Source organism: Anolis carolinensis, chromosome 2 (genome assembly GCF_035594765.1).
Source record: "Anolis carolinensis isolate JA03-04 chromosome 2, rAnoCar3.1.pri, whole genome shotgun sequence".
Classification (NCBI taxonomy): domain Eukaryota; kingdom Metazoa; phylum Chordata; class Lepidosauria; order Squamata; family Dactyloidae; genus Anolis; species Anolis carolinensis.
In genome coordinates, this window is record NC_085842.1 from 168,054,806 (window position 1) to 168,076,895 (window position 22,090).

Genomic DNA, 22,090 nt, shown 5'->3' on the forward strand with positions numbered 1-22,090 from the left:
TTTAACAAATATGTTACATTTTATTTCTTCTGAATATAAAAAAGAAATCAATAAAAGGCTAGCGCTGCAGTATCATTTGACAATATAATATTAATCTATTAATATTACAGGATATAATATATGAAAACAAATCATTCAGATTTCAAAGCAACATTTTAGTGTTGGCATTTCAGAAATCATTTTAATGCTTGCCCCAGTCAACTTCCCTCAAAAGCCTCTGTTCAGCAATTTGCTGCAAGATGAGACTTAAATGCTATCTGATTGATGTGCTGATCTCATCTTCACATCAAACATTAGGCCAAGCCTGATTAGCACTGCTAATTAAATCAAGTCATAAACATAAAACCTTCTTAAAATAATCATATCATGGATATATTTAACAAATAAAGACCATTATTTACAGATGAAAGCAAATTATAACACAACACAAATATGCACTAGTCATATACAAACAACATATATTTAAAAAGTCTACATACGTATGATTCCAGTCAATCCCAACTGGAATGATCTCATTGAACCAATGAATATTTGAGAAATCAACACTTAGCTCCATGACCTCAGTAAGCCCCAGTTAGATATAACAATTGGATTTTGGCCATAAAGTAACATTTGAAAAAAAGAGAGAACTGAAAATTACACCATAAACTAAAGAGAATCAAATGAAAAATTCTGTAGTGATGTGAGGGCTAATAAAATCATAATATTACAGCATATCTACAATGGCTATCAACGGCAAGAAGTCCACAATAAACCCATAGGGCAGTGGTTCTCAACCTGTGGGTCCCCAGATGTTTTGGCCTTCAATGTACAGAAATCCTAACAGCTGGTAAATTGGCTGGGATTTCTGGGAGTTGTAGGTCAAAACACCTGGGAACCCACAGGTTGAGAACCACTGTCATAGGGGTTATTTCAAATCTCCAGTCTGCTTTCTGGGTGTGTTCTTTAGCTTCTCTGGTTTCTTCCTTTTCAGGATTTGCACTGTTCACCCCAAGCGCTGGGGTTGATTTCTACTAAATTTTACTCCTGCTTGTTCAGGTGTTATCAGAAATAATTACCATAGGCTTTATAATTACATGGCAATATAAAACTTCTAGACATATATTGGTGGAAATGAAGAAAGTTTCAACCATACTTGCACAATACACTGTCAGCTACTAAGGGCGCATCTACACTATACAATGTCTGCCTTCTGCCATGGCTCAATTTGGAACTGTATTATATGGTTAGCGTAAACTCACATAATGCTGTTCAATACATTTAAATTGCATCATATGTGTTGTAGAGACTCATATAATGATGTTCAATGCAGTTAAATTGCACTGTATGGTCAACATAATCAGTGATTAAACTCTCAGTATTCCTCATTTTCAGTTGTGCTGACCAGGACTGTTGGCAGTTGCAATCCAACCATATTGGAAGATTCCACTTTTCTTGCCTCTGGATTAGAATAATGTCTGCAGCAGTAGACAATTAGGACAACAATTTCTCTGTGCCTTGGGGACAGTTCATAAGAGATGTTTAAGTCCTTCCTTGCATGAGCTTCTCACAAATGTAGTAGCATGGATATGTGCAGTAGACATCATTCCATTGTCCATTGATCCAGAGATGTGCACAGTCCTCACCGGAACTGCTGTCGTTGGGCTCCCCTTCTGCCCAATAGCTGTGGTTGAAGCAAAATGTGTACTTTTAGAGAAAAAAAATCAACATATCCAGGCTTTAACAAACTTGGCTCTCAATTGCTTTGACCTAAAACCCTGTGATAATATTGCTGCTGAAAACAGGAATCAGGGATGTTGTTGAATTGATGGAAGAAGTGTTTGTAAGAGTTTATTAATGTGTGATGGGTTTCAACTACTGCTACAAAGTACACAAAGGCTTTTTGTTTCACTGAGAATGCAGTATAAATCTTGCTTATGAGCTCTGTTCTGATTGAATATCAACTCCCACAAAGCACCCCTTTCCCCCAAAGCTGCAAGGTATAGGGTAGGCCAAAAGTCACAAAGGGCTTTTAATAACTCTTTTATTTTAGTTTTTCATTTACAGTACCATAGCATCATATGCATACATAGGAAATAAATTTACATTAAATGTGAAAAACCAAATCTTGTAACTTGAATATTGTACTTTTAATTTGAATTTTATTGTTCATCAGACTTCTTTGTAACTTTTGGCCTAGTATGTAGTCATATTAAGGGAAAGATTAACTCTTCTTACTGTATATTGTTCCTATCTGGATTAGGGTAGCTGTGAATGACTTGGTGAAACAAAAGGCAAGGGTACCTAGAGCCAGGCACTAGTGATGGACTAAGGATAATATGTAATTAATACTTTTGGATACAGTTTTTTGATAAAATGATATTTGGGAGACCTTTAGGTTAGTTCTACACTGTCATGTAATGTAGTTACAGAGCCACAATGGCACAATGAGTTAAACCCTTGTGCTGGCTGAACTGCTGACCTGAAGGTTGGGTTGTTGACCTGAAGGTTGCCGGTTCAAATCCGTCAGATGGGGTGAGCTCCCCTCTGTCAGTTCTAGCTTAGCTTATGGGGACATGAGAGAAGCCTACCAGCTAACACATCCAGGCGTTCTCTGGGCAACGTCTCTGTAGACGACCAATTCTCTCACACCAGAAGCAACTTGCAGTATGTTCTCAAGTTGCTTGTAGTTCAAATTATAATGCAAACATTGACCATATAATGCAGTTCAAATTGCATTATATGGCAGCATAGAAACAGCCTTAGTTACAGTTATCTGTTTGAATTTTTGTTGGATAGATGCACAGCATAACATCCCAACTATTTAGAATTTTTAGAACTTCTACTGATAAAACATAAGAAAGCCAGTATGGTGTAATGGTTTGAGCATTGAATTACAACACTGGAAACCAGTGTTCGAATCTCCACTCAGTCATGAGTGTCTTTTGGGCAGAGGAAGATAAAGGGAACTCCCTGGTGAACAAATAATTCCTTAGGGTTGCCATAAGTCGGAAACAACTTGAAGGCACCCAACAACAAAATGTAAGACGACAGCCAGGTTGGCTGGCATCATGGTTTGGATATTAGACTAGAACTCTAGGAGACTAGAGTTCAACTCCTTGTTCAGCTATGGAAACTCACCGGGTGGTGGAAAAATCCTCGCAATAAATCCTGCAAAGACAACCCTATGATAGGTTTGCCATAAGTTGTAAACAATTTGAAGATGCAAAAAACAACAAAATGAAAGAATTTAAATGGAAGGACAATATCTCTTCTATTTCTTTCAGACATATTTGAGGGGGCTGATAGATGTTCAGTGCTTACGTGAAGCCATTTTGACTGTCACTTCCATCCATCCATTTCCACTCTCCTTCAAAATCCCTGTCACTGAGTCCTATCCAGTAACGTTGGTTGTAGTTGGTCTGGTTATGGAGGAAATTCTGTAAGAGTGAACAAGAACACTTGACAAATACAGCTGATTGTGTATCGTTTTCCATAAAGGGTGAAAGGCAAATGCTTGATGATTGCAACCCTGCTCCCTGGGTGCTACACTGGGGATAACTTCACCCCTCTCCCCACCCTATATAATGGATTCATAAAATGTATAATCTCAATGGGAGGAAATGCTGGTGAACTTTTTAATATGGCATCTTCCTTTTTAGGCAATGGGTGTGTTTACTTTATTCTCTTTCTGTCAGAACATTTATAGTTTTGGGTGGTTCGGAGGGGGTTGGTGTGCTTTAGCATTCAGTAGCAACAGTTGATCTTTGAGGCTTTTGCAGGACAACTGGATTGTGGGATATGCTTGTTATATCTCCTACTCCTTTCCTTTTGTTCATAGGGCTACCGTGGCTGGTTCTACTGGGAGCATACTCTGCCTTGACAAGTGTCACCCACAGGCCAAGGAACGTTTGTAGATTCTGTTATGTTGGGACAATTTGTTTATACTTCACTAATTTCTGTTACACAATGACTAAAATAATGGCGTAGACAAGGTTATATCTATTTCCTCGCATAATAGTTGCCACCTAATAGTTGCACCCCCATTTATGAGGTGGCAAAATTGGTATCTGCCCGGGCAAGTGAATTGAATTGTTTATAGTACCAGCCATAGCCCATGACATCAAATAATATACATTGTAAAAGTACAATAAGCATTTTCTAATATAAATGTTAAAACTTATTCCATATACTGGCTCTTTAAAATTACAGTAGCAGTGAAGTGATAACAATACAATGTCTGATTTGTATCATCCCAAACTATCTCCATTTCCATTTCTAGCCTCCGCTGTGGACTTTACTAATTTAGCTCTTATTTTTTGGGCTGCAACTGCAAATATGGCAACCTTTAATGTTATATTTTTGGAATAATCCGCTAACAAGTCACAGATAACTGCTAACAGTTACCATGCTGCCCTTTCAAAATATTGTTTCTAGGGTCATTATACAAAGGGCAATGTAACAGATAATGTATTAAATCCTCTCTTTCCCCGAGCATGAGGGATCCCTCTATATCTTCCCTCTAGCCAGGCTGATGGCATTGTTTGGAAGCACAGGGCTGTAAATGCTTTTCTAAGGGCTACAGATATTAAGTCTTGAAGATATTGTTAACAATATTGGTCACTCTTTAGTAGAGGATACTAAGTGGAGAAACTCTGCCACAAGTTGTCAGATGCATCCATTTCAAAGATTTTGTCTCTAATGGCCTTCTTATTCAACTGCATTAGGCTTGTTGTTGAACCATCAAAATACTGATGGAGCAGGGCTAACCAGTATTGAGGCCTGTGAAAGTGAATAAAGGGTGCTAATCACTTGTGCTCCTGCTTCATTGGAGTTATGGAGATTCACTCCATTGGCAGCCGAGTGAATCTTCATTTCCCTGCATACCTGCCCCCTTTCCTTGGTGTTATGGGGCTTTACTCGCCTGCCAGCCTAGTGAAGCCCTTTGGCTAGAATTTTTTTTTTAACCACATAATAGTTACATCCCCTTTTGCTGAAAAAATGTGACTATTATGCAGCGAAATATGGTAGACATATCCAGCAGAGCATTCACTCTGCGTGTTTGTAGCATTATAATTCTACTGCTATGGCAACATGCTATGGAATCTTTGGATTAGCAGTTGAGGGAGAGGCATTTGGAATCTGAAAACAGGGAACTCATTCCGTGCCTCTGGCCAAACTCGAGATTCTAGGCTCCAATAGGATGTCTTCACACCAGCTAAAGTGGAATCATATCTGTGTGCTGTGAAACAGACCTATGGGGTAATTAGCTAAGATCAGCACCACTTTTAGTGTAATGCTGGATAACGAATTAGAAGTGCTCTTTGTCATGGTTTGCAAAGGCACTGTGCTGTGTGTGTTAACTGGAAAATGAAGTACATGAAGCCGATTGGCTGAGCCTGCAAAGATCTGAGGATTGATTTCATACTGTTTCTGTTCTGCTGCTGCAGAACCAGTTTGGACAAGTTTTTCAGTGCTGACTGAGTACTGCTGGTGTAGAGAGCAGTGTACTCAGAGAGGCTGTTTTGAGGCTTGTTTGCTGCTGATCAAAGAGGGAGAAGAACCAAGACTGTATTCTTCTCTGAAGCAGATTTGTAGGCTGAGAAAGGACTATTTATGACTGTGGACTTCTGTAAGTGATCAGAGGGACCATTGTAAATACTACTGTTTTTGATGTCTTGGAATCAGTAAAGTTCCTGTATTTTTGTTCTCCAAACCTGAGTGGCATGCTATTGTTCTGCGGGTGACTCTGGATCGCACGTAAGAGCCTCCATTTCTCATCATTAGTATGCTACACTCTTCTTTCAGGACCTCTTTTGATTCTTTGTGTTTCTCACTCTCTCATAGATCAGCCCTGGTTTGAATGTTCCTCCAAATACCCTAAAGACAGCAGATTCCATGTGATCTTGGAAACTACGCAAAATCAGCCCTAATTAGTATTTGAATGAAAATTACCAATGGACACAAAATGCTGTAGAAACTGGCAACACCACCTCTGAATATTCCTTGTCTAAGAAAATCCTATGGAATTCATGGGGTCACTATAAGTTGAAAGGAGACTTGAAACTTAGACCCACACACATCTGAAAGCATAGATGCACGAACACCCACACAAATTAAATCTGTCTTCCCCAATTTGATCTTCTGCATGTGTTTTCAGCATGACTATGTTGAACAGGTACGCATAATGGTCATTGCAATGCAATACATTTGAAAAGCACCATGCTGGGGAAAGCTACTACTCCAAAAGAGATGGGTTTCTCCTTACCTGTTCAGCCATACTCTTTATAATGACAAGCCGTGAATGTTTCTCTTCACATTTTCTGTTGGCTCGCATCCAGGTGGCTTTCTCCGGGGAGAAATAGTAGCACTTTCCACTGAATTGCACCCATTGTGCGTCGTTAGAATCACACAAAGCCACTACATAAAAAAGTGACAATAATACCTCAGAGTTTTGAAAGTCACTTTACAAATACATGAAATAAAATAGAAAGATTATATTTGAAGTATGTTCTGTGTCAGTGAGATCCTGAATTTCTTAAAGGCACTAGATCTTTTCCGATCTTAGAAGCCAAAAATTCCCCCTTCTCCAGAGCTCTAATACATCATTGAGATGAGCTACGGGGACAGCAGTAGTCTCCAGCCTCGGTAAGGGCTCATTTTCTCCTTTTTAAATGATATGACAGGGTCCAGGGAAGGCAGTGTGTTGGGTGACCATGCCTACAACAGTTCAGCACAGGTGGGTGTCTGGCCAGTCCCTATTGGGTTATCTAGCAATCATGCATGCATTTTCAATGTGGGATGGTTTATGTAGTTAGTTTTGTTTGTTGCTTAGTAACCTGAAGCCAGAGCTGCATTCCAGAGTTGATGGTACCATTTTAGGGGTTTTGCATGGGAGTATACTTCCTGGAGACATACAGGAAGTTACATATTGCCTTTAGAATTTGGGGCATAAAAGAGGAGACTTTCTTTTGTTCTCTCTCTTCCTCCTTTTCCTGCCTCTTCCAGCTTCTTGATCCAGCCATGCTGCCTGATGTTACTTCTTGTTAAGAGATATGTACTATCCTGAACTGTATTCTTTTGGAACTAAGATGTTTTTACCTGTATGACCATCATCATACAAGACTGTGAGTAAACATATTTTTACTATTTTACTTTTGATGTCTCTGATGCTTATTTTATGTGCATGACTCTTTAAAAGGAAAGGGAGGCTGGCTATTTTGCTTTTTCTCACCTCTGCTCACATAAACCCCTAGACTTCTGTATTTTTGTTACACTGCACCAATATCTAACCATATTGGTATCATAATCCTAAAAGGTTATGAATATATTCCTAATAGTCCCTTGCTGAAAAGGCAGGGGTTTGGCCCTCTGTGTAGGCAGACAATGTGCAGGGAACCAGAGGTTTAAATTCCGGTTACGTGTGCATTTTTTGCAGTGTAGAAGGGCCCAGGGTCTGATGAGTAGCTCAGTATCTTTGGATGTAACTTGGACACCAAGCGGTTAACAACTAAAAACATTTCAGTACAAATTAAAATATACAAATATACAAATATTAAAACAGTATTAAACAACATTAATACTTAAACAATCCAGGTTAAAACCATAAAAGCATATGCAATTGCATCACAACATCACAGCAGCCCTTGATGGTCTTAAAACACCTTCATTTTTAAAAGCCTATCTGAATAAAAAGTTTTTAGCCGGACACCTTAAGGACAGCAGGGAAGTGGCCATTCTGGCTACCCTGGGAAGAAGGAAGTTCCAGAGTTGAGGGGCAGCCACTGAGAAGGAAGGCCCATTCTGTCATTCCCACCAACTGAGCTTGAGATGGAGGTGGGACAGAGAGAAGGGCCTCTTCTGAAGATCTCAGGGTTCAGGCAGGTTTGTACAAGGGAATGCAGTTGGCCAAATGGCCTGGACCTAAACCATCTAGGGCTTTAAAGGTCATAACCAGCACTTTGAATACTGCCTGGTAACAGACTGGCAGCCAGTGGTGCTGCTGCAACGGGGGGTGGGGTGGTGGTGGTGGTTGTCCGCTCCCTATAGCCAGCTCCAGTGAATAACCTGGCTGCAGCTCTTTGGACCATCTGAAGTTTCTGAGCACTCCTCAGAGGCATCCCCACATAGAGCGCATTATAGTAACCCAGAGGGGATGTAACTGAGGCTTGTACCACCATGGTCAGATCTGGCTTCTCGAGGAATGGGTGCAGTTGGTGCACAAGTTTTAATTTTGCAAATGCCCTCCTGGCCACTGCAGATACCTGGGTCTCCAGGTTCACTGCTGAATCCAGGAGGACCCCCGAACTATGAACCTGTGTCTTCTGGGGGATTAAATGCCTCAGGAATTTAGTCTCCAAGAGAAAGTACAACATTATATAGTTATATTGCTCTGCTTCCATTTAAATTGTTGTGGCTGTATCTGAAGGAATCCTAGGTTCCTCTACCCTCATTGCCAATATTCCATAGAATTGAGGCATGTCAGTTAAAGTGGAATTATATGGACCTATGTTCCACAGGGCTGACTCTCAACTTCTTGCACATCATCTTCTCTTCCACATGCACAAAATGACTGAGAAGCCAGCAGGCATCATTTATCTTGAAAACACATGGACAACAATCCTGGACAAGAAATCAGTTAGAAAGCTTGAGAAACAAAGGACTGTCAGGTCCCACCCCTTAGGCATCACACTTGAGCTTCCAGGCTAACTGAGAGTAAGTTGAGAGGGAAATGGTAAGGGGGGGGGGGGGCAGGAGGGAGACCAGATGGGGGGAAGGAAGGTAAACACTGTCTTCCATGCATGAAGGTTTACACAGGCATGGAAAGGCATGTGTTTCTGAGGAGGAACCGGGTTTAAAGGGCTGCTTTTAAACATGTGTTTTCTGGAATTTAACCCGATTCTCCTGATTTCTCTCGCATTTTGGCTAAATGTTGTTTAGCCCCCCCCTTAACTCAATTTAACTCTGGTCATAATTCATGTGTAGAAGGGCTCTGAAAGTTAAGGAAGAGTCAATGAATAGGCAAAAACTCACATCCGTAAACCTGCTGAGGCATTGGTTTGACATCTGCTTTGTTCGAGTGTGAAGCAAGTGGTGGCACTGAAAAGTAAAAAGGAGAGAAGGTGATTGGAGTGTGAGAAATACCAGAATTTTGGTGCTGAAATTAAAATGCTATTTCTTAACATTGCCAGATACAGTCAAGTATTACATATTGAGTGTTATTACATGTTGCTTCCCAAATATTGTCAGACATTGACCACTAAAGGTCTATTTACATGCCTAATTGTACTTACATAAAAGATTATTTTGATGGTGGTGGTAATGGGAGAAGGGAGGCATGTTATGCTAAATATCCTATGGTGGAATCAGAGAACTAGCTTTGGAGAGAATGTTGGGTGCTACCACACTGGAAAAAAATCCATGTTAAAGCGAGTTTTGAAAAACCCGGTTCGGTGTGGGTTTTTGTCCCACACCTCCTCCCAGAACCTGGGCTTTCCCCGGGGGGGGGGGGGTAGAAATGACACTTCAGCCTCCTGGTGCATCATTTATACATGTCAAGAGGACTGCCGGAGAAGCATAATGGTGGCCCGGTAAGTTTTTTATTTTAAGGCTTTTTGGGCAGAGGTTGGAGAGGACGTGGGTGCCATCTCACGCCTCTGGACTTTTGGAAGCCCAAAGAAGTGAGATGGCAATGGGGACTGATCCTTGGGTAGTCTGGGGACTACCTGTGTATCAGTCCCCAAAGACCCAATCCTCCATTAGACCAATAGGGTGATGATATTTTGATCTTAATTGCAGATGAAAAGATATGTACCAGTGCTTGATTATGTTGATTATTAGGATCTCTGCATCATTTCATTTTCCATAGATTTTGGAAAAGTGAAGTTTGGTTTAATGAAGCAGCTTTGATATATTCAGAATCAGTCTCTAATGTATGTTATACATGAAACAATCTGGGCTTAGCACAGCAGACTAAACTGCTGTGCTGCAGAAAGATCCTGCTGATCGAAAGGTCGGCAGTTCGAGCCTGGGTTGGGGTGAGCACCTGCTGTCAGCCTCAGCTCACCTGCCCACCTAGCAGGTTGAAAGTAGAAATGCGAGTAGATAAATAGGGTACTGCTCTTAGCGAGGAGGTAATAAAGGCACCCTTAAGAACATTAATTGGAAGAAAGCTCCTCAGCATGGCAGATGGAACAACAGCACCTTCCCATGGCTGGAGTCGAGCACAGCTCCAAGATGCCAGAAATAAGATGGGAAAAACTGCTTTTACTCTTCCGCATTGTCTGTCCTTGTTAACTGTATAATCGGCATTGAATGTTTGCCATATATGTGTTCTGTAAAGCCACTCTGAGTCTGCTTTGAGGTGAGAAGGGCAGGATATAAATACTGTAAATAAATAAATAATTCATTTAACTCTCTTATATGTCCAGAGGTTGTGGTAGGTCTCTACTGAGCTCATTGTCACATTTTAATACCATATACGCCAGGCAAAAGCCTCAGCAGAGTTAGTGGAGATACTTATACTCATAGCTCTTTTGAAGCTGCTTAAGCAACTTGCTGACTTTTAAGGGTGCTTCCAGACAGAATCAAAATGAGAGTTTAAAAAGTAGGGCAAAAATCCGGGGACCTGACAGCAAGTCCTTCCCTTCCATGGAAAATACTGTTGCAATGCTGAATATCTGTAGAACAATGCTTTTTTAAAAAAATACTATCACATCCTTTTAAAAACGAGGCATGAAAAGAGCCAAAGCTTCTTGGAAATGCAAATGCACTTCAATATAAAGGATATGCTCTCTATGCATATTTGTTTTTAAAAGTAATGATGGTGCTTTTTTAGTGCTGCTGTTGTCATAAAAGCTAATAGAAGTGTTCTAATGGGAGCATTCATAAAAAGCAAAAGCAAAGACTGACTTTCTCTAATAAATAGCGTTGCAAATGACCTAACCCGGGCATCATTGGGTACCTAAACTAGTATAGCATAACAGTGAATGTTTATAAGCATCCATATTTGTTTGTTTGTATTTTTTGAGATAGCTCCCACTTCCAGAGAGCACTGTAAGCCCTGGCAACATGGATCTGGACCACACATACCCAACATGGCCAACTTTCAATACTGGTGGGGTTTGGAAGGGATTAGCCCACAATTCTGGAAGCTATAGTTTACCCACATTCAAGGAGCACTGAGAACTAAATCGACAATGGATCTTGACCAAACTTGGCACACATACTGAACATGCCCAACTTTGAGTACTGGTGGGTTTTTGAGGGAACTGACCTTGAATTTAGGAAGTTGACCTTCACCTGCATCCAGGGAGCACTGTGAACCCAGCTAATAAGAGATTTTGACCAAACTTGGCACACATAACCAACATGACTAACAGAAAATATTGTAGGAATTTGGGGGAGAATGACCCTAAAATTTGGAACTTATAGTTCACCCACATCCAGAGAACATTCTGAACCCAACTCTTAAATTATGTCATGATGATGGTGAAGAAGGACAGGTTGCTTACCTGTAACCGTGTTTCTTCGAGTGTACTCTGTGAATTCACACTAATGGAGAGACTGCGCCTGCGCGAGCTCCAACGGAAACTCTTCCCAAGCTGAAGTTTTAAATTCTGGCGGTAGCCACGCCCCCCATCCCCGGAGGGCATATAAGGCAGCCCTGGGCGTCTGCTCTCCAGTTCCTGCGCCGCCAAGGCAACGAGAAAGGAAGAGGGTTTGCCAGAGGGGAAGGAAGGGCGGGCTTGTGTGAATTCACAGAGTACACTCGAAGAAACACGGTTACAGGTAAGCAACCTGTCCTTTTTCTTCGTGTACTCTGTGAATGCACACTAATGGAGACTAGCACGCTTAGGTCCCGGATGGTGGGACAAGGCAAACCTTGACAACAAGTTGATGTCCAAACACATCTTTATTAATCACAAATAACATGGTCCGAAGGAACCATAGAACACAAGCATAACGCCGAGAAAGGAACTCGGTAGGTCATGGAATAAACAATTTCAAATAAGAGTGAGCGAGTACAGAGCATCATTCCCGACGGGGAGAGAGGCAATAGTACATAAGGCACAATCGTTTGAGAGAAAAACAGTGCAAACGTGAACATAGAAGCAGCATAACGAGATGACCAAACATAGGGGCATCTATAGCGAAAAGACCCACGAGGAGGAGCCTCTAGGGGGTCGTGTGGAAGGTAAGTTCTGAGGAGTAAAAGTAAGGAGTCAGAGAATCTCAGGACAGACAGGATGATAAGACTGATCTAGCGAAGGCTGAGTCTTTCAAGGCTTTTTGGTCTATCCTGTAGTGAGACACGAAAATAAGGGGGTTAGACCAAATCGCTGCCTTACAAATAGAGTCCAGGGGAATGCCCCTTAGAAAGGCAGTCGACGTGGAAAGGCCTCTCGTCGAACGCGGACGGACAGACGGGGGAGGTGGACACTTGGCCAGCTCGTAAGCCAGTTCAATAGCCTGTGCAATCCAATGAGACAACCTTTGCGAGGAAATAGGATTGCCCAGTTTATCTGGGGCATGGGCTATAAAAAGTCTCTGAGTCTTTCGAATGTCCTTCGTACGGTCACAATAGAAGAGAAGTGCCCTACGCACGTCGAGGAGATGTAGTCTCCGTTCAAGGGGAGACGAGGGGTTTGGAAAGAAAGCAGGAAGAACAATGTCCTGGTTGAGGTGGAAGGCTGAGACCACCTTGGGAAGGAAGGTGATGTCCGGGCGGAGAACGGCTCGGTCATGGTGGAAACGGAGATAAGGTTCATCAACCCTAAGGGCCGCCAGTTCTGAGGGCCTGCGAGCCGAAGTTATAGCCACCAAGAAGGCTACTTTTCATGAGAGAAGACGTAGGTCAGTCGAGGCTAGAGGTTCGAAGGGAGAGGAAGTGAGCTGGGAAAGTACGAGCTCGAGGTTCCAGCCCGGCGTAGGCGGCTGGGACGGCGGACAGATATTGTTGTATCCTTTCAAGAAGGTTTTGACAAGGTAATCAGAAAATAAGGATGGTTTACCATGTTGCTGGAAACACCACGAAAGAGCGGCCAAGTAAGATTTCATAGAGGCAAGAGAAAGTTTTTGGTCTGCAAGAGTCATAAGAAAATCCAACACTATCGGTATCGAGGTCGGGAAGGCAGCAATTCCTCGGGACCGAAGAAAGGCGCGGAAGCGGGAGATTTTATAAGTGTATGATCTGGTTGTAGCCGGCTTATGAGCTGCCCGGAGAACCCCCTGAAGGTTTTGTGGGAGGGAGGTTAGGCGAGAATTCTCCATGCAGTGAGATGTAGAGAGGGGAGATCCGGGTGCAGGATCTGGCCGTTTTCTCTGGACAAGAGGTGTGGCAGAGGAGGCAGAGTGAGAAAGGTCCCTCTGGAGAGGTGAAGAAGGGCTGGGTACCAAGGCTGTCGAGGCCAGGCCGGGGTTATCAGGATCGCCGACGTCGATATCGACCGGAGTTTCTGCAGGACCTTCAGTATCAGAGGGAAAGGCGGAAAGAGGTAGATCGGTTCCGACGACCAGTCTAGAAGAAAAGCGTCTCCCAGGCAGCTTGGAAAGGAGGCCGGAGGAAGTCTCGCCCCGTATCGAGGTAGTTGTGTGTTCTGGGGAGAGGCAAAGAGGTCCAGGGTGGGGTATCCCCATTTGTGGAAGAGAGAAAGAAGAGTCTGGGGATCGAGCATCCACTCGTGGCAGGAACTCGTCATCCTGCTGAGGGCATCTGCCAAGCTGTTTTGGATCCCGGGAAGATGAACTGCCAGGAGCTGTATATTGTGGGCTATGCACCAGGCCCACAGCTGAGAGGAGAGAAGCATCAGCTTCCTTGAACCCGTGCCGCCTTGTTTGTTGATGTAGAAGACTGCCACTGTGTTGTCTGATTGAACGAGGACAGATTTTTGGTAGATCAGGCGGGAGAAGGCTTTCAGAGCCTTGAAGATGGCGAGAAGTTCCAGAAAGTTTATGTGATTGGTCCTCTCGGAACGAGACCAAAGACCTTGTGGGCTCCCCAGCCGTAGTTGGAGGAGTCTGTGGTTATGGTAATCGAGGGGGGAGTCGGATGGAACGGGAGGCCCTTGCAAACATTGGAGAGGGACTTCCACCAGCGAAGCGACTGACGAACATGGAGCGGGATGGAGAGGAACCTCGAATTGAGGTGGCGGGATGGCTTGAAAACGTCTATAAACCATCTCTGTAGGGTCCGAAGGTGGAGCCTGGCAAACGGGGTCGTGAGAACTGTGGAGGCCATGTGGCCCAGGAGTACCTGGATGGACCGGGCTCGAACTCTCCGATTGTTTTCGCAGAGAGTGATTTGTTGGCGAAGGGCGAGAAACCTGTCGAGCGGGAGAGAGACAGTTTGAGAGATTGAGTCGAACAAGGCGCCGATGAAGCGGATTTTGTTCGACGGAAAGAGGTGAGATTTGTCGGGATTTAGCTGGAGACCGAGAGAGTCTAGAAGACTGAGGGTGGTGTCCACGTGACGTCGGAGGAGGGCAGGGTCGGACCCGACCAGAAGCCAATCGTCCAGATATGGAAAAACTGTGATTCCCTGGAGCCTGAGTTGGGCAGCCACCACCGCGACGACCTTGGTGAAAACCCTTGGGGCCGTAACGAGGCCGAAGGGTAAAACGGTGAACTGGTAGGTTTGGTCGAGGACCTTGAAGCAAAGGAAGCGTCTGTGGGTTTTCCGGATCGCTACGTGGAAATAAGCGTCTCGTAAGTCTATAGACACGAAGTAGTCTCCACGCTGAAGCATAGGAAGGATGGAGGCGATGGACACCATCCTGAACTTGGTTGGGCGAATGAAGGTATTGAGCGCACGCAAGTCTAAGATGGGGCGGAGCCCCCCTCCCCTCTTCGGGACCGTGAAGTATCTGGAGAACAAACTTTGAGGGTCCTGTACCGATGGAGAAGGCTGAATAGCCCCTTTGGCGAGGAGGATGTCGATTTCAGCGAGAATCTCCTGAGAAGGGTTGGAGAGAAGGATCTGACCCGTGGGCGGGAGCTTTTCGAACTCTAAGGCATAGCCCTCCCGAACAATTCGGAGAACCCAAGTATCCGAAGTGATAGACTCCCATTGATGGAAGAAAGGAGCCAGGCGGTCTGAAAAGAGGCCGTGAGGTTGATGTGGTAGAGGGGAGGGATGTAGAGGAATGAGTCCTGCATCGATACCGGAGAAAGAGTCTTGATAGAGAGAGGTGGCGTCAGGTACGCCGATGGGGCTGACCAGAGGTGGGAGTGGTTCGACCGCGTTGTTTTTGCGGATGGGCGGAGCGGCGAGGCTGTTGGCGGTTCTGGTTGTTTGAAACCGAGGGACGCCTGAAGGATTGGTGACGGTAAGACGGGGGCGGAAAGCGTCGGAAGCGCTTAGGAAACCATCTGGTGCGGTGCGTTTGAGGCTGGTCACCACACTTGGTAGCCAGAACCTTAAAATCATGGTTAGTTTTGAGTTTATCGTCGGTGCCAGAATTGAAAAGACCCAAAGCGTCGAAAGGAAGGTCTTCAATAACTTGTCTGGAGGAAGAAGACAAACCCGACGACCTCAGCCAGGCATGGCGACGAATGGCAATGGCATGGGCGATCATCTTACCGGCCGTGTCACCTGTATGTTTAGCCATCTGAATTTGATGATGGGCTAACGAGTCGGCTTCTTGTTGAAGGGTGGACAGTACAGATCGGTCCTCGTCAGACAACTTCGAGAAAAAAGGCTGTGCTTTCTCCCAAAGGATCTGCTGGTATGCACCCATACAGGCCCCATAGTTCGCCATTCTACAAAGTAGGAGGGCCCCAGAGTAGAGCTTTCGGCCCACTGCGTCAAACCTCTTGCCTTCTCTATCTGCAGGTGTATTTGATTCACGACCGGAGGTTGCCGAAGAGGAAGGGGCGTCTTTCTTAGAAGAGGCAGAAGAGGAAGAGCGTTGGGTCGCCCTCTTTTTAGCAAGCGGCTGTTTCGAAGGAACCCTCAGAGATTTTCCCGGCGTCGGAGGGACCATTGCTGAGTCGGATTGGGTCCGACGGGCTTCCTCGTGGGCCCTCTTAAAGGCGATTTTCATCGCGGAGGTCGACGGAGGAGACCCGATATGGGATCGAATCGAGGACACGGAGGCCACAGAGCTCGACGTCGAGGAGGGACCCACTCTACCGGAACGAGTTGACATAGTGGCCGTGGTGAGCGTGCACGGCGGTTTGACGGGCTTAGCTGTTTTGGATGCCCTGGATGTCCTGGACGAGACTGAGGGAGCCTTAGCTGCCGGTGCCGACATCGCTCTCGGGTTCAGCATCGACGTCGCGCCCGATGTCGACGGAGTGGGCTCGGGGGCGAGCGATTTCTCGTAGAGCGCTGCTCTGAGCCTCGGGGCCCTATTCTTCCTTGCCTGAGCCGTCAGGGCTAGACAGAAACGGCAGGTACCAACGACTTGGGCCTCTCCGAGACAGAAGAGGCACTTGGCGTGGCCGTCGGAATCAGGGATTTTAGCGGCACACTGAGTGCAGCGTTTGAAGTGAGTAGTAGACATGAGAATCCAAAGTGAACCTTGCGGCGGAAAAAAAGGAACTGGAGAGCGGACGCCCAGGGCTGCCTTATATGCCCTCCGGGGATGGGGGGGCGTGGCTACCGCCAGAATTTAAAACTTCAGCTTGGGCGCAGTCTCTCCATTAGTGTGCATTCACAGAGTACACGAAGAAAAAATTTAGATTCAAAGTAATGTAATTACCCTTGGAAGTCACAATCCCAAACAATATGATGATCAGCAGAAAAGCAATTGCCAGCAGCATATAAATCAGGTAGGAAGATTTCCATTTCCACTGAGGCATGTATTGGCCTATCAAAAAAGAGATGAAAGCAAATGTAGAATCTTGCGCAGAAAATATCTTCAGCAAAGTAGTACAAGGAGAGAGTTTAATACAGTAAGATTCCTGTAACCAATATACACACTCACTTACCCAGAACCAGGAAAAAATGGTCTCGCTAGGAATTTGCTAGGTTATGCAGGCATTTCCATGGTATGTTTAACTTTCAGTGGAAGCATACCATGATTTGCGTGCAGATAAAGTCCATGCTGGCCACATGATCTTGGAGATGTCTATGGACAATGGCGCCTCTTGGGCTTAGAAATGGAGATGAGCACCAACGCCCAGAGTCGGTCACGACTGGACTTAATGTCAGGGGAAACCTTTACCTTTACCTTAAAGTTACCCTGAAGAACCTACCGTGTTTTCCCAAAAATAAGTCATACCCATAAAAGAAGCCATAGCAAGATTTCTATGCATTTGCACAATATAAGCCATATCCCGAAAATAAGATATACAGTAGAGTCTCACTTATCCAACATAAACGGGCCGGCAGATAAGTGAATATGTTGGATAATAAGGAGAGATTAAGAAAAAGTCTATTAAACATCAAAATAGGTTATGATTTTACAAATTAAGCACCAAAACATCATGTTTAACAACAAATTTGACAGAAAAAGTAGTTCAATACGCAGTAATGCTATGTTGTAATTACTGTATTTACGAATTTAGCACCAAAATATCACGACATATTGAAAACATTGACTACAAAAATGCGTTGGATAATCCAGAATGTTGGATAAGTGAGCGTTGGATAAGTGAGACTCTACTGTAGTGATAGGTGTGGCTATGCAGGGTACCGGCGTGGAGCAGTAAAGAAGGCAGCTGCCTCTTCCCTCTGCCATGGTCATGGCTAATTTACCAGCTCACACCAGCACGCCCTCCTCCCTGCCCAAATTGTTTTGGATTTCACATTTTTTCCAAATGTTAACACTTCCATTTTCATATACAGTAGAGTCTCACTTATCCAACATAAACGGGCCGGCAGAACGTTGGATAAGCAAATATGTTGGATAATAAGGAGGGATTAAGGAAAAGCCTATTAAACATCAAATTAGGTTTTGATTTTACAAATTAAGCACCAAAATATCATGTTATACAACAAATTTGACAGAAAAAGTAGTTCAATACACCATAATGCTATGTAGTAATTACTTTATTTACGAATTTAGCACCAAAATATCATGATGTATTGAAAACATTGACTACAAAAATGCGTTGGATAATCCAGAACATTGGATAAGTGAGACTCTACTGTATGTACAACATCTTGGAGGGTAGACCCAAGAGTGTACACAGAATTCATTTTTTGTTTTATATACACTTCATAAAAATAACTTGAAGGTAATATTATACCCAATATTTTAATTACTTTTGCATATTAAAAAAGGTTGGCTTTTGGACACAAAAAAGCAGATTTTTTGCATCACAACAAAGCTTTGGCAGAAACATGTTTTTTATAAAAGTCCTGAAATGCAGAAAAAAATGCAAAAAAACCCCCCTCTCACTGTGATTGGTCATCCTATTCCTTCTTGTTAAGGCCAAAATAAATGGTGAACATTCATTACTCATTCCTAAGATATCACAATATATTTAAAAGGATCTTTCAGGCAATCCCTAAAACCACAGGGTGAAGATTACTCCCTCTCAGCTCTGCAACAAGTGAATGAAATGCTGATTGTGTTATCAATTCTGTTTCTTCTTTCAATGTTTCAGTGAACCTCATACATTTATCTGTTGGTTTCTCAGCTTAACAATGTCAGATACTTTACTATTTCTTAAAAAAAAAAGAGAGAGAGAGAACATTATCAAAATACTCCAAATGCCAAATTGCTATGTGAAGTGAGGAGAAGTGAAGGTTTCTTGGTGAGCATCAAAAAATAAATTGCACAATTAGTGTTGTCTTCAAAGTCGCAGAACTATTTTTTCCATTGCGCAAGTGTAGCTAATGGTGGGAAGGGGGTGATGACGGCATTACCCCCAAATAAGAGTTTTGCTTTCCCCAGGGAATTTTCCTATAGTCTCCACGTTTCAGGATTGCAGTCACTCAAATCTTTCATGGAATCTTTAGAAATACAGATTAGACTTCCAAAGAAAATGGACAGAAGCATGTATCCAAAGCCTTGACGTGAACAATTTTCAGTGCCTCACTCTCTGACATGCTAGAAATTTGGAGAATGGCAGAATGTTTTATGGCAGAGAGGACAGAATTCATATTGGGAGGATAAAGCCTCTTCCCCATAGTGACAATCATGCCCATTTGGGAAAGTTTCTTTTGGATTAAATTCAGCGCTGCACCCTTGTTTAAAATGCAAATTTTAATATGGCAATATACTTGTTTGGAGGAATGGCATACCTGTATTATGTGTACTTGATTATTTCTAGTTTGCTTTTTACATTTTGTATGTCATTAAATCACTCAAAAATTAAAATTAAAATAATAATAAAATAAAATAAAAATAAAATGCAAATACACCATATATTTGTTTTCAAAACTCAAGTTGGTTCAATGGAAAGTATTTACCTAACATGCTGGGTGCCATGGCTGTTTCATTCTCTTCCCCAGTGCCATCCTGCTGCCTCTCATAAGCACCGACTCGACCCATCATGTTCTTGTGCCTAAAGGTCTCCTCTCAAATGGGCTTATATTGTGCTCCCAAATTTGAGGAACTGAAAGAAATATGATGCATGGGCCTGGTTTCCCCTGCCGTTTCTTAGGAAAGCCACCCTCCTGAGAAAACAGACTTAATTTGCGTAATAGATAACCCAATAGCGAATATTAGAAATTGGATAAACAAAATAGAAGAATATGGAAAGCTATAAGGACTCAAAATAAATAGAAATAAAACTACGATATTAACTAAAAATATGTCAAAAAGAAAACAAGAAGAATTATCTGAAATAACAGGCCTACAAGTTGTGAATAAAATAAAATATTTAGGACTCATAATATCCCGAAAGAATTCACAGCTTATGAAAAATAATTATGAACAAAAATGGAAGGAGATAAGGAAAGACCTAGAAAACTGGAAGCATCTAAATTTATCATTAATGGGAAGAATTGCAATAATTAAAATGAATATCCTTCCAAAAATGTTATATTTATCCCAAATGCTTCTTATAATCAGAAACATGCAGATATTTAAAATATGGAATAAGGATTTTACTAAATTTATAGGGCAGTGTAAAAAGCCAATAACTGAATTCACAAATTTAATTGATGGGAAAAAAGAGGTGGATTTGGATTGTCCAATCTGAAATCACACCATGAAGCATGTCGGCTGGTGTGGATTGATGATTGGACTACTCTCAAAAGACAACATATTGACAATAGAGGGATTTGAGCTGGGAAGAGGCTGGCATGCATATATTTGGTATGGGAAAAGAAAAATAGAAAAGATTTTTACAAATCATTATATAAGAGCATCACTGATAATAATTTGGGAAAGGCATAAAGCGAAACTATATTGGAAAACCTCCATATGGGAGCAAATCAACGAAGAGAGTTAGGATGGCAGATCTGGACAACATACAAAGATACGGTAACAAAAGACAAAGGAGGCTATAAATTAAGAAAAAAGAAGAAATTAAACAGAAGTCTAGAAACTTCTCATGGTTCCAGTATAGACAGACAAAAAAACCTTTTTAACAAAGACATAAAGGTGGGTTTTGCAGAAAAATATTCCTTTTGGGATAAAATAATGAAAATAGAAAATAAATTAATTACAAAAATCTATAAAAGACTATTAGAATGGGCCATTGAAACAGAACAAATTAAAGAATGTATGGTTAAGTGGGTGGCAAATTTAGGCCATCCAATCAAATTGGTAGAATGAGAGAAAATACGGAATTACAAGATCAAATATACATATGCCTATGATTTAAAAGAACATTGGTTTAAAATGACGTACCTGTAACGCCTCTAGGCTGCGTGAGCACTGGAAACCAACACGGAGGCCAATAAACAATCTAATATCTTTATTAATGCAATAAAAGAATAAAACAAAAGTATGCAGAGTATATAGTCAAACAATTGTCCTTATAAGAAAGATAAAAAATAGTCCAAATAAATGAAGTTATATGTCCAGTATTAGAGTCCAAAGTCTACAATCCAATAACCAAAACACACGCAAACTCTTTGGAAGTTTGAGTGGGGAAAGAGCAAGGATTCACCGGGAGATTCTTGAAGTTAAGTCCAGACAAGGATTCGAGGCTAGGCAAGGTAATTCGTGGTGGATCTGAAACGCAGTCCAAACTTGAACAGGAGTGAAAACGCAACTCCCGGTCTACTCGTGAGTAAGCGTACTGAAAGGCCGCTTAGGAGCTCAGGAACAAGGGACGATGTTCTTCTTGGATTAGTCACATTGACAACGCGATAGGGAGAGCTCAGTGCAGAACTTTTATGGAAGTTCAAGAGTTCCCCCCAACAGGTGTTTAACTCCCCTATTGTTCCCAGAGAAAGTAGCTGTGTCAACATGCCTACCTCCCCGATACTTCCCAAGGGAAACGGGTTAATTAAAATCCTCTCTCTCTGCTAATCTCACACTTCATCTCAAAAACTCCTTATGGGAGCGATGTGTTTTGAGAAAAGACTTTCTATCAAACACAACACTTTCCGGGGAACCAGGCTCTGTTTCAAGGGCGTCCGTACTTTGCTTTGGCACCGAAATGTCAACAGGGAACATCTGGAATGGAACAGAATCTTGCAGAGATGGGAAAAAACCCATATCCTCTTCAGTTTGATCTATGATGGCTGCGGGGTCACGGAGCAAGGGTCCCCGAGACATCACAGTACCAGTGGTATATCACCCTGCAAAAACTTTCTAAATGTTACAAGAATATGTCAAACAAATGTTGGAAATAGATAGTGGACCTGTGACAATCCAAAAAAAAAAAATACTGGAGGGAAATATACGGAAAAATTAAAAAAAATATTAGGAATAAAATTTACAATGGAACCCAAGTACTTTCTCTTAGGAATTCTGGATCTTGAAAAATAAAGAAACAGAGATCTTGTTTAGTTACCTAGTCACAGCAGCTAGGATAGTAAAGGCAAGGAACTGGAGGCTCAAAGAAACACCCCGACAGAGGAATGGCAAAACAAGATAATGGAGATAATGAATATGGATAGACTTTCATACTTGATATCACCCTATCAAGGACTACCAAAAAAACAAACCGACTAGCAACCAGTCAAGGACTACTTCAAATGAAGAAAAATGAAACTAGTAATTTAGATCAAGACATTATTAGAAGAAAATAGATGCTCACA

At 42.5% G+C, this 22,090-nt stretch overlaps 1 protein-coding gene across 1 annotated transcript; it reads right to left on the bottom strand.

The window, feature by feature from the left end:
- LOC107982279 (hepatic lectin) lies at positions 1 to 20,928 on the bottom strand. The gene is made up of 6 exons (XM_016994992.2): positions 19,343 to 20,928; positions 16,683 to 16,790; positions 9,013 to 9,078; positions 6,248 to 6,399; positions 3,304 to 3,419; positions 1 to 1,663 (listed from the first exon to the last, which is right to left on the bottom strand). The coding sequence occupies exons 1-6, from the start codon at positions 19,425 to 19,427 to the stop codon at positions 1,522 to 1,524; spliced, it is 669 nt and encodes a 222-aa protein (XP_016850481.2). The 5' UTR covers positions 19,428 to 20,928; the 3' UTR covers positions 1 to 1,521.
- Between the last annotated feature and the right edge of the window lie 1,162 nt (positions 20,929 to 22,090).